The sequence below is a fragment of the Zosterops lateralis genome (assembly GCF_965231275.1).
Source record: "Zosterops lateralis genome assembly, chromosome: 1".
Taxonomy (NCBI): domain Eukaryota; kingdom Metazoa; phylum Chordata; class Aves; order Passeriformes; family Zosteropidae; genus Zosterops; species Zosterops lateralis.
In genome coordinates this window covers 67522827-67535864 of record NC_139762.1, presented here as the reverse complement: position 1 = coordinate 67535864, position 13038 = coordinate 67522827, and the positions used below count along the sequence as shown (strand labels likewise).

At 39.0% G+C, this 13038-nt stretch overlaps 1 protein-coding gene across 2 annotated transcripts in view; it reads left to right on the top strand.

Moving 5' to 3' along the window:
- FARS2 (phenylalanyl-tRNA synthetase 2, mitochondrial) overlaps positions 1–13038 on the top strand; it is a 229026-nt gene that overhangs the window by 141605 nt on the left and 74383 nt on the right. For both annotated transcript variants that reach the window (XM_083875630.1, XM_083875631.1), the window contains one exon: positions 11900–12051. In XM_083875630.1, coding sequence (XP_083731756.1) covers positions 11900–12051 — 152 coding nt within the window. The remainder of the gene's footprint in view (positions 1–11899; positions 12052–13038) is intronic.

Sequence of the window (13038 nt, the reverse complement as noted above, 5' to 3'; positions counted from 1 at the left end):
GTGATATTTATCTTATGTACTATGTTGTCTGCTGAAGTACCAAAGGGCAAAGTAAATCCATTTCATCCATTTAGCAGCCACCTTAATAACAGTTGGATGTACAGACAAGCCCATGACATTCATTAGCAAAACCACCACTCTCTCCCTCTCTTTCGCCTATGAAAGAGAGAAAGAGAGTGGTGTTTTTCCTTGAAAATACTTTAAGTATTTCTGTGTTGTTTTCACAGTCTTAGAATAGTTGAAAACTCTCTTGTTCACCTTTGTTAACTTGTCTCATCCCAGTAGCACATTTAGTTTAGATTTAGCTGATGATCAAAGCAAAAGGAGTTTTCTGCTTTGTGCACAACTGTCGCAGCTGGAATTTGTTTAGAGTGGGTGGAGTATGTGTGTATATGTATATATATGTTTAGAGAGCAAAAATGTTTCATCCTTACTTTCAGTTGTCTGTGCTAACACATACTTTAATCACCAATAATTTTTTTTTTGTCATGGCAGGTAATTCTAAAACCTGGATGTAATTATGTGTTTCCTATTTATTTTCAATTATGTGAGAGGTCCAGGACTTTACTATCAAACCTAGCAAGTGCCACAGGGGATTTTGGGGTACCAGTGTATCCACCTGGCAGATGTCCTCTCTTGACTCTAGGTCCAGAGACAGCAGTTGAGACTTTTCATTTGAAGGGTTTTGGTGGGTTTGGGCTGTTCATTACCAGTCTCTCCCAGAGCCTTGTTTTTCACAGTGTTAGGATGAGAGGCATAGGGAATTTTTGTTTCCCATGTGCTGTTCTGCTTTGCTGTTCCACATGTACCACAGAAGCTACTTCTGTGGCTACACTGTGAGATGAATCAGGGAGCTTTTTCCTCTGCAGTTCCTTAAAGCTGTATCAGTTCCCTGATCCACTTCTCAGGGTTGCTTCATGCTATCAGCACAACTGATGAGACACCACTTTCATTTTTGGAGGCAGTATAGAAGGTGAGGGGTGAATATATCCAGCAGGTGTGTCCTTCAGTACTAGGGAAAGACATTCCCAGCAACTGAGAACAGACCACCAGGGTCTTATTTCCAATTTCTTTTTAAACAAAAAGAAGGTACTGTAGCCTTGACTGCATTTGGACTGCATCACTTCTATGTGATGTAGTTAAAAAATGATTTTGCAGTTATGAATGCTGCTGCACTGTGCAGTTACTGACATTAGAACCATTTTACTGCTGATGTCTTTTTTTTCCTAGGCAGAAGCCAATGCACCCTAGTCAAAGTACACCTGATAGTATCTAAATTATTACTTAGCAAAAACTGCAATAAGCTTCGAAAACCATATGTTACAGTGGTTTGCTCTGATCTCTAAACCTCATATATTTGCAATTTGACTGGCTGAGGCTCTTTGAAACAAATAGCTCACAAATGAGTAATTTTGCAGCTGAATATATCAACCGATCTTTATTGCATCCCAAATGATGAAGTATAATGGTTATACAAAGTGCTTCAATAAGCCATGGAGCAATTTCCAGCAGTGATAAATATGCTAAAACCTACATTAAATTAATATTAGGTGAAGGAGTAAATGTGGAAATTTAAAATAACAATAGATTTCGTATAGGTTGTGTGAGGCTGTGAGAACCAGCTGCTAGTGACTTTGACAGGAATCCACAGATGTTCAGAGCTTTCAGTTTATTGTCTGCAAAAGTATGTAGCTAGTAAGGAGGGTAACCTTTAGACATTTCCAATGGTTTTCCAATATTGCTTTAATTACACTGTGAGTAATAGAATTCTGGTTAGGAGGATGGCACAGGAAACATCTTGATTTTAGTCTTTAGCCCTGACCTGAAGAGTGACTCAGTTTTGTTTTCGATGCTGTTTACAATTGGAGTTGTTTTGTACCTCCTGCCGTGACATCTCTTCTCCAAATTACCTTACGGTGGGAAGATCTTCAGGACAGGAATTAGCATTTTGTGCTCTGTGTACCTAATGGGACCTTGGTTTCTGGCTGGCAGTCCTAGGTAATTACCACAATCTGAATATGTGCATGCCTGTAGCAGGGTTAAATATGTCTTTGTGAGTATACATTATGCATTTGATGTAAGAATAAACTTCTGTTTAAAATGTGTCCAAGCACACACTGTGTGAGTGAGTATGTGTCTTCAGAGATTAAGGTATGTGCTGATGTGTACACACAACCACAGAAATATAAAGGGGGGGAAATCTCAAAACTAGTAGGAAATAAGCTCTTATTCATTTTTTTCAGTTAGCTAAAAAAAATAAGGGTTGTCACACATGAGTTTATTTGATAGTTCTTTTAACACTGGTGCCAATGTTTTAAATGTAAAAGATACACCTTGCAAACAGCTTTTGATAAAGTGATCTTTAAAATCATGCCTAAGCCTCTGCAGCCATCATCTGTAGCATGATTAGACACTGCAGCTGAGCTGTGGACTCTCCCTAGGAATTGAGGGCTGGGAAGAACAATCTCTGTATGTGTGTATGCATGAATAGAAGCACCTTTTGAAGTACATGGTGTTAATAAAAACCCCCTGATTTTCAGCTACCACTTCTCTGATCAGAATATGAATTAGGCTACAGAGAATAGCCAAACAACAGAAGGCACAGTTGTGAAGAACTGTATTATTCTTACCATACCAATCATCAATTTCCTTCATCTTGCTAGTGTGAGAGACACATGAACTACTGCAGTGACAACCTAAAACAAAATGTGACAAGTAAGTAATGCTTTGGGGTGCATGTGCTGCAGAGGATTTGGCTTTGCAGTTTTAGAAAAATTAATAATGGGAAGAAATCTCCTCTTTTGAGGTTTAATTACATTCTCCTGTCTGTGCACAAGTTTTAAATCCAATTTGCATAATTATTCCCACATGTAACCTGTTCTCCTAAATCAGAAAGCGTGAACCCATTTTCTGATTCTTGTAAAATAAACACATTAAAGAAATATCTGTTCTGCACCAAGATTCTGCTTGTAGAGATTTCAGTGTTCTTTACATTTTGTCATTGCATACTGAAATGCTTAGTGTACTTTTTGTGCCTTTTTGTGCTTGGTCTGTTCTCAGCTTAGGGCTTCCCTGTAGTTTTCTCTTTCTAAGTGTTGTTACTCTTTAACAAGAGTATAGATTTAGGAACGCTCAGGGTCTGTCTGACAGAAAAAAATTAAAGGCTTTTGTCCCTCTTCTGAGTATTGGACAAGTAAGTAGAGCCTTTTATTTCTGTTTCTCTCATCTTGCCTATTGCACTTTAAAGTTTTAGCTTGCTGCACTACCTTGGTGTTTTATTATGAGTCTTGAACTTTAGAGGTTGTAATTTGTGTGAATTTAGTACTTAAGTGGAGGGAGATGGGGGAGGGGGAGAGGGTTGGCAGAAGTGAAGTTGGCTATTCTGGAAACCAAAAATACTGGATTTTGCCAAGAGTCATAGAATCATACAATCCTTAGGGCTGGAGAAGACCTCTTAGATCACCAAATCCACAGTTGTGCTATCACCACCATATTCACCACTAAGCCATGTCCCCAGGTGCCACATGCACTCACCTTTTGAACACTTCCAGGGACAGTGATTTGACCAGTTCCCTGGGCAGCCTCTTCCACTGCCACTTGGGCAGTTTTCCAAAGACAAGAAGGAAACCCAGCTATATCAAGGGCACTGGAAGTCATAAGAATATTTCAAAACCACCAGTTACCTGCCTGGGTAAATTTCTGCACATGGTGAGATGGTACAGATTAGCTCTGGGAAGGGTAGAAAAATAATTCCTTTGTAGCATAGCAAAGTCCAGGGCATTATGTGAAGTTATAGCCAAGAAATATGAAGTGTCATTATTGTTGTATTGGAAATCTCTATGTTTTTTAGGAAGGAGAGAGAAAAAAGAAGTATAGGTTGTTAGGTGGGAAGAAGGACTTTTTTAGGTATTGCATGTGCCTGTAAGATTCACAATGCCAGCTTATTTTTGTGTAAGTCACATTCAAGTGTTCTGGGGATTCTGCAATTTAAAGAGTAACTCTCTGGAATGGTGCATTTAATGAGCAGAAAAGGAAATACAATCAACAGTATTTTATATGCCAAAATAAAATATGGGGTGCACTTTGTTTCCATTGTTATGCTATGTATTTGGAAAAAATACATCTTCATATTGCTGTAGACTCTTTCCAAATACTTGCATTGTTTATTTAGATATAACTCTTTTATATGAATTGTTGATGGGTACAGTATTTTACTCCACTGAGCTATTTATCTCAGCATTATTATTAAGCATAATGAAAAAAAATATACAAACCAAACCATCAGAAAGGAGAAAATCTGACTTCTGAGTATGGCAAACACTAAATGCCTGCAGCAACCAAAGCCTTCTGCAGGAATTGCAGGTGCTCAGCACTGCTAAAGAGAAAATTCTTAGTATCTTCTGAGAAGTTTGGTTTCTGCTGACTTATACCAGCTTTTTACCTGTTCCTTGCAGGCATGCCAGGTATTTTTAGAGAAGTTCAGGACACATTTTTTTTTTATGCATTGACAATTTGTTTTCTGAGGTTTATGTCTTCTCTTTTTACCTTTGCCTGTGATTTTGCCTGTGGCATAGGATATTTGGGTAGGGAGGACAGACAGAATATGGACAGCCTTTGCAAAAGGCAGTCATAAGTGTTAATTACTGGGTTTGGTGTGAGAATCCACTTTACCATTTTGGTCATTCCAAATCACTGGATTCCTTTCCCAGGATAGAACCTTGCTTATTTACTATCAAAGAAATATCACAACAATAGTAAGGATTCTCCCATCAGTTCCACTTGCTGTCACATCATTTCTGTGGTAGCAACTGCTCAAATGGAAAAGCGATAACAGAAAAAACATTTTTTGGTTTTTAGTTGTTTTGCAGTCTTATATCTGATTGAAATGGGGGAAGATGAGCACTGTGAAACCAACTAGCTCAGTAGGCCATCAGGAGGCTGGGAAAGAAGCATTAGGAAAATGCAGTTTTTGCACAGTGGACATAGAACTGCTGAAGGAAAACATCTGGCTAATCACTTCTTCACCCTGATGCTTTCAAAAGGGGTTTGTAAGGAGCTGTGGTGTGGAAGTGAGTAGCAGAGAGCCATCCCTTTTGGTGATTCTCCCTGTGAGTCCTACTTTGTTCTGTGGAAATGAGAAGTCATTTTTGCCTCATTAAACACAGAGCATGGAGTACATCACTGGTATTTAGGAATAATTTATATTTATCCTTTGGTGGTTTTTATAATCAGATCACAAGAAGCAAGGCATATCCAAATGCCCAAGGGAAAAGGTGTCTGGGAATATCTGTGCTGTGTACACTGTAACATCCTTGCTTTCAAAAGCATTAGGTCAATACTTTTGTTTTCTTTATGTCTTTCCTGACTTTTTTTTTTTCAATTCCTTACTAATCATTTAGAATCATAACCCTTGCTGTGGCAATGCATGTGCTCTTTTTGTGTCTGAAAATCTTCTCAAAAGCCATGCCTTATTTCTCAACTTTCTAACCACAGGTCAGTTGAAATATATTTGCACTCAGAGAAGTGACTTTAAACTCGATGCATTTTTCATTACAAATTTAAATAAACTTGACTTTAAAATAAAGTTACTGCATTTTAATAAAATGTTGTAAGAACACAGCGTCCCTTTCCAGTGGGGCCGCAGAGGTTTAGTAATCAGCATTACTTTTGGGTGAATATGTGTAAAGGCAAGCATTCTACTCACTCATTCTGCCACAGCACCAGTCCTCTTGTGCATTCTTCCTGCAGCTTGGAAAAGGTGGAGCTTATCAACGAAGTTTAATCTCTTCACTGGCTTTTAGACATCTTAATTTTTTCAGTGTCGTATTAGATATTGACTTTCCTTTGTCAGGCAGGTTCCTCTATGTGAGCCATAACTTTTAGCATGCAAGAAAGGTTGCACTTGTTTCTGTGCATGTGCACATGTGTGTGCATTCATTTTGTGTCTTAAGGGGGTTTACCTGATCAAAAGTGCTTGACAAACATTGAGGAAGGTGGTTAAGTGGAATGAGCTACCTGGTGACTGCTTAGGCAGAATATGAGCAATTAAACTCATTTTTCCTTTGCACCTTCAGGGAACCTGGAATGGGGCTCAGGAAAGAAATTGTTGTCTCCAGCAAGACCCCATAGGGTATAGCTTATGTGGGAAGGGGACAGTGCTCTTGTGGTGACATGCACAGCAGAGAGGGACCTGGTCTACAGGTTTGTGTCATCTCACATTGAAGGCTGAGATTTGTCTAGGAGGACAAGTCTGTGGCCCCAGGACACCTCCCTGTTCAACCTGGATGCAGAATGTCAAAACCACAGGATGGGTCAGGTTGGAAGGTGCCACAGCAGGTTGTCTGGTCCAACCTCCCTGCTCAAATAATGTCATTCCAGAGCACATGAGACAGGATTCCATCCAGATAATTCTCAAATATCTCCATGTACAAAGAAAACCTCCTTCACTCAGAATGGTCCATGTACAAGCAGAGTGCCTGAAATCCATGGGAGCACTTGATGTTCCCATGAACATATGGTGTTCCCTCTACCTGTATGTGAGCTTTTCAAAGTTAAAAACTCTGTTGGGGTGAGCAGATTGGTGTCTAAAAAGGGCTGTTCATACTGCTGTGTTCATTCACCAAAAAGCTCAGAGCATCAGTGGAGGCTAACACGCTTCTGCCACTCCCTGCAGGGGGACAGAGCAGTGCATTGATCCCAGACTAGTCCATTTGCTTTGGTTTTCAGAGCTTAATCCCAGAACATATTTTATATCTGCTTATCAGAGTTTTTGATTGTTGTCTGTTGAAATTTACATTTCCTCCTTTGAAGATGTGTGTGTGTGTGTTTAAACATAAAAATGTATATATATGTGTGTGTGTATGCATGTATGAATATATAGAATTTACTATATATAACTAAGGAAAAATCAGTTTGGTAAGGAGAGTAGAAAACTTTTAATAATGGGGAATATTGTGACTGAATTTTAAGCCATGGCAGCCAAGAAATCCAAAGTTATGTTCCCTGCAGCAACTGTAATTTGTCTACACTGGTCATAAATACGGAAGTGTAAATCTAGAAGCATACACACTAATACAGGAAACTTCATTATGTGCATGAGGGTTAAGTTGCTGCTGTAAATTTGCAAACTTGAATTTCATGCCTGTTACGTGTTTAAATTTCCTATGATAACACTGAATTAATGTAGTTTCACCATGGAATATATTAAGAAAGGCTCAGTTATTACAGGACTGTAGTTTTCATTTTGATGAGAATATGATGTTGCATTAAAACTGTATAGTTTATGTAGATATTTCTCCAAAACATGGGCAATGCAGGACTATTAAAGCTTAGCTGCCACGATGCTGCCAAGTCTCATATTTTTCTGACTTAGACTGGTGATGGCAGTAAAGCATGGCTGAATTTTTAATAGCCTGGCTGCCGTGGAATTGCTAACCCAGTTTCTGGTACGTGTCGTCGTTAACCTTGCATTTGTGTCGCCGCTGTCAAAATACAAGTACAGCTTTTTTCCTCTGCTGTATTTGTCACTCGTTTGTTTTGTCCCATCTGCAGCTGGCAGCAGGGAAGGAATGGAGTGAGCAGCCACAGCACAAAATTTCTCCTGTCCCCTTGCCGTGTTGCACCCATGGTTACTGCATCTGGGGAAAAGTGGCATTTTTCCCTAATGACAAATATTTGTGGAATGTGCTGGTGTCCATCTTGTTTTTTGGGACTCTGGGCTAAAGACACTCCATGGGCTTGTGTGGGTTATTCACTGGCACTGGCTGTGCATTATTGCCAGCTGTTGGCTTGGGAGGTTCTGCCCTCAGAGGAGGTTTCTCTCCCTTACAGCTGTGAGGTATCTGGATCCAGCCTAGGTGATGGTCCTTTACCATGTGTGGATGAACCGATACCGCTCTTATGGTGAGCACTTGATTCTTGCTGCCAAAGCATCCAGAGCAGTGCCCTGGTGTGGGAGCATACACAGAGCTCAAGTATTTGCTCTTTTATGCTGACAAATGAGTTCTGGTGGATCCTATTGCTGCTTGAGACAGCTGTGCCCCAATGACTTCAGCTGCTGCAATTCTTCATCCAGCACATATTAACATAAACCAATGAGGGGGCAATTTTCAGCTGGCTACAGCAGGCTATGAACTGCAGTGGTGAAGGAATAGAATTTGTTTTATTAGCTGCTGCAGGGGCAGTAATCTCAGACAGAAAGGCAGAGCAGAGAGATGGAGATGAGCAATGCCCTAAACTATCACCAACCCATATGAAAGAGGAACAGCCCTGGGTTTTTAGTGGTGCTCTCCTCAAGTATATCTAGGCATAGGCAAGGCAGGCTGGCAGAGAAGCATGTTATAGCACTGGTGTCCAAATACTCATTTTTGTACTAAAATTAGCATCCTGAGAGGGAAAAGCTTGCAATTTTAGGAACTACTTGGCTTATTTATTAGCCAGAGAGAGAACTTTGACTAATGACTAGTAAACATGTATCACTGAGGGTGGATCACCATAAACTTCCATTTTATTATTTTAAAATACAGTAATTCAGCACTCCTAAATGCTTTCACCATGGATGACTGAAAAATGTGATGTCATTATTTGCAATATTTTCTACAAGATGAGTTCAGTGGAGTCCTAAAGATAGTGTAATTTTGGGGAAAGGATTCCTTTTCTGAGGTTATTGTAAAATGCCAGTGATAGTACACTGAAGAGTTTGAAATGGAAAGTAAACAGAACATTTTAAAGTAGCACTGTGGTGGCAAAGCTCTGGTGGAACCAAAAGGATGTCTGTGCATCAGCAGTGCTTACTGACTCCCTTGGCCAGTGCCCTGCAAGCAGCACTGTGCAAGTAGGATTGGTTCTACCATTTCCTAAACATCTTTTCAGTTCCTCAAAAACCTAAGGGGCTAATCAGGGAGTTGAAGCAGGAACAGCAGGGCTTCCAGGCTTGGGTAGTGTGCTGGGGTTCAGCCAACACACAGCCTGCAGAACCAGATGTGTCCTGGTAGCTTCTCCAAGCATTGTGCTGCAGGACTCCTAAGCCATGAAGAGAATGTAGCTGGAGGTGGTGGCTGGAGATGACAGCAGAGTAGATTTAGAGGGAAGAACACATTTCTCTCAAGGGAGCCTTTGAAATGTCTGGAAATTCATAAGAAAATGGCCTCCAGGGTTGGCATTTGCCTTGAATTTGAAAAAGGATCAAAGTGAATGGACTTTAGACCAGTCTTCTGTTAAAGAGCAGGAGAGTTTAGGCAGGTTTAAAGAATGACAAAGCAGTCTGTTGGACCCCACAGTATGTATTTGCTGGAGTGCCTGAATACAAATTTCAAGACTTCATTTTGGCTTGCCAATTGGAGACTCTTTAGTAGCCTATTCCCATTTTAGGTGTAGCTAATAAACTATTATGTGACTCATGTAGCTCTACAACAAACAGATCGATACATTTGAGAACTAGGAATTTTATCCTTATACTAACTTTAGTGTTGATATAAGACTTACTGCAATGATATTGACTGCAGCCAGGTGGTGAAGGGACAGTATAATATGGGATTATTGCTTCGCCTTTTACCATAAAAGATTTTTCTGTATTACAAGGCTCTGAAAAAAGGTTAGTAGCTAATAATAAAAAGTTATGCTTATGTTATGTTTTAAGCATTTATCCTTCTAGTCTTTGCAATACACACAAGCATACACACAAAAAATTGCAATTCTGTGTGCATGCTAGTGACACTGAAGAAAAAAAGCTGCACAACAACAAATTAATTCCCTGCTTCCCATGGGCAGGCCATCTCCAGGGGAGCAGAGCCCCATCCCATGTAATGGCTACCTGGGAAAACAAACACCATCACTCCACATATTCCCCCTTCCCTCTTCTTCTTCGCGCTTTATATACTGAGCAGGATGTCATATGGTCTGAAATATCCCTTTGGTCACTTGGGGTCACCTGTCCCAGCTGTGCCTCCTCACAAATTCCCCAGCTTTCTTGCCAGTGTGGGAGTATGGAAAGCAGAAAAGGCTTTGGCTCTGTGCAAATACTGCCCAGCAATAACGAAAGCATCTCTGTTATCAACCCTGTGTTCAGCACAGATCCAAAGCACAACCCCACACTGGTCACTGTGAAGACAATTAATTCTTGCCAAAACCATCACGGGACATTTCTGAGTTACCTGAGCAGGTAATTATTTTTCTTTATTGTCCTTGTACCTGTGTGAATGAAAGTAGGTGCGTCATCATGCTAAGGCTCATGAGCCACATCTTCTGGTTGAATGATTAAATGTCTTGAGCTGTGAGTTCAGTGACTTCTGCATTAGTCCTGCCAGACTTTGAAGGGTGTTCAATATATTCCTGAACTATAGCAGTGATAAATAAAGTGGTAGATAGGAATGAGGTGAGAATATAGGGGTGTACTACAGGATTATAACTTTATTTACACTAACACACGTCAGGTTGTTGTCCGAGGAGCATCTCCAGAATTTGCAACTGCAACTTTTGTATAGCAGAGACATTTGCATTTCATTCATTAGTGTTTTATCAAAAGCTCTTTTGCAATGGATTTGGTGTGCAAGTTTCCTTTTTTTAATTTGATGTACAGGATATTAATTCATTTGACAAGTTTATTCCTTTAACAAGTTCAATAATCATTAGCGATTCAAAATTTTATTTGCTGGGGGGGTTATTAATTTAAAACTTGCACTGTATTCCTTATCAGATATTTATTGACTAGTTTACACTCTACAGAACAGTATTTGAGTAAATCAGAATGCTGTAAACTTGCCTTATTAACGGGTTTATTGCTTTAGCAGGTACTCACTTACATTTCCACTGCTCCATCATAAAACATTCCCAGCCATGGAATACATTTTTGAGTGAGATGTTATATTGTATAGACCAAGGTGTACACATGGGATCTCTTGTACATATAAACAAAATAATAAAATAGATATTTTCTTCTGCAGACTCAAACAATCTTATGCAAAAATACTTTTTTCAATTGCAGGGAATTAATGCAAGACAGAAGTAAGATACTGTATAACCCAGAGGTCATGAAAGGAAAATGTTACAATTTTCTGTTCTTCAAAGGGCGAAACATCTCACCAAAGGTGGGATCTGAAACCCACAGAGTCCAGGGAAATTTCATCAAAACTTAATTAATTTTAGTTAATTGTCTGATTTCATTTCTCTTTCTCTTCCTGTTTTTACAAATAACAAGTTACACTGTATGCCCACTTTATGTGTGCAGCAAAGATGCCCTTTGTGTTTAAAAGCCTGTTGTGGTACTTGTGGAATGAAGAATTATGTTAACAGCCATACCTTTTTTGTTGTTGCAGATGTTTGGATATCTATAAATACCACTGGAAAGTGAACTGATCCCTGTTTTTAAGCCAAAGGGTGTTTCATATAATAACAGTTTAATAAGAAGGTGCCTATCTATAAGACTTTGTTAAAAATTTGACAGTAAAAATAATAAATATGTTGCGTAATATAAGAATCCTATAAAATACATATAAATTTGATACCTGAATGTGATAAGAAGTTTTGAATCTGCAAAAAGTCTGAAAAATGCTTTTAAAAAGTGCAATTCTACCTAGTGAAAAACTACCTTACATTATCTCTTCCTTCTAAACAGCTCTGTTGCAAAAGTGTGTTCAGGGTCATAAACACTGATTATAGCAAACAAAACAAGTTTTTTCTTCTGAATGAATAAATCAAGGTTGTTATGAGGGGATCTTTAAAAGACATTTTCTAGTAAAAAAATCTTCTGTCTCAATTGTTTATGAGGTCAGTTTACACTTCAAAGAGTGTTTCAAAAAGCCTCTAAACTGTGTACTTTGTGTGTTATGTAAGTTCAGAACAGTTGTAGATATAGTTACCAAGTCCAACCACGTATAAAGGTATGTTTTTTTATTTCTTTTAGCCACTCAGCAGATATCCGCCTTTGATCAATGACATCTCCTTTTGGCTGCCTTCTGAGACATACTCTCAGAATGATTTCTACGATTTGGTTCGATCCATTGGTGGAGACTTGATAGAAAAGGTTGTCCTGCTGGATGAATTTGCCCATCCAAAGTAAGTAAAAATTTTAACGTATTTTTCCTGTGGTGACGGTATAAATATTTTGTGAATATTTTAGTTCTGTATACCAAGAAGTTCTTGATTTTTACAATATTTGCACATTTTATTTTTTAGCTCCAAAACCTTCCTGCAGCAAAAAAAAAAAGCCCACAACTTTTTACTTAAAAGAAATACTACCTATTTTTTAGTTTTCCACTAGTACTGAGCTCCTGGTATTCAGACTACCCCAATGCTTTGTGCTCAGGTTTTGACAGCAACAGTGAATAGCTGCCTTCCTCAATACATCTGGCAGTGCGTGACACTGCTGTCCATAGCGTGCCTGACATTCTAGTCCTGCTCTTTGCTGAGTGATTGATGTTTGTCTCCTTGTTCTCTTCCTTCCTTCTTCTAGTCCTGACACACTAGTAGACCTTTACTATAGCATCAGTGCTAATAATGGTTTGTTGCAGAATGCTATTGTTAGTGTTCAACTGGGAGGAAAAAGAAAAAACCAAGACCTTGTTCATTTCTTTCTGACACTTATTTATATGCTGTTGAACAATCTCTCAGGTTTCAGAACACCATATGGGTATAGCAGCACTGACGTGACCAGGGAGTGCACAGGGTATTTGTCCAACTGGTAATAACAGTTGCCTCATAACCAGACAAGTGTCAGCTATTACATATGTACTGTTTTTCAATTTGCTGTTTCCAAATCAAGAAGTAGAAAAGCTGCTGGCTATCTAGCTTTCTAAAACAGAGGTTTGAAATAATTCGTCTTGAGACTTTTTCAAGTGTTGTAGGAAGGCAGAATAATAAACTTTTTTTGAAGATGACAGGAAAATTCTTCATGTTGTTCTCCAACACCTATAGATTTTTTATTTTATTTGTTCTACATCCAGGTATTAAACCTGTTGTTTTTTTGAATTAGCAGGCCAGATGTATAGATTATTCTATGGCCTAGTTTTCATGGTATTTCAGTGCATTTTTATTTTTTGAGGG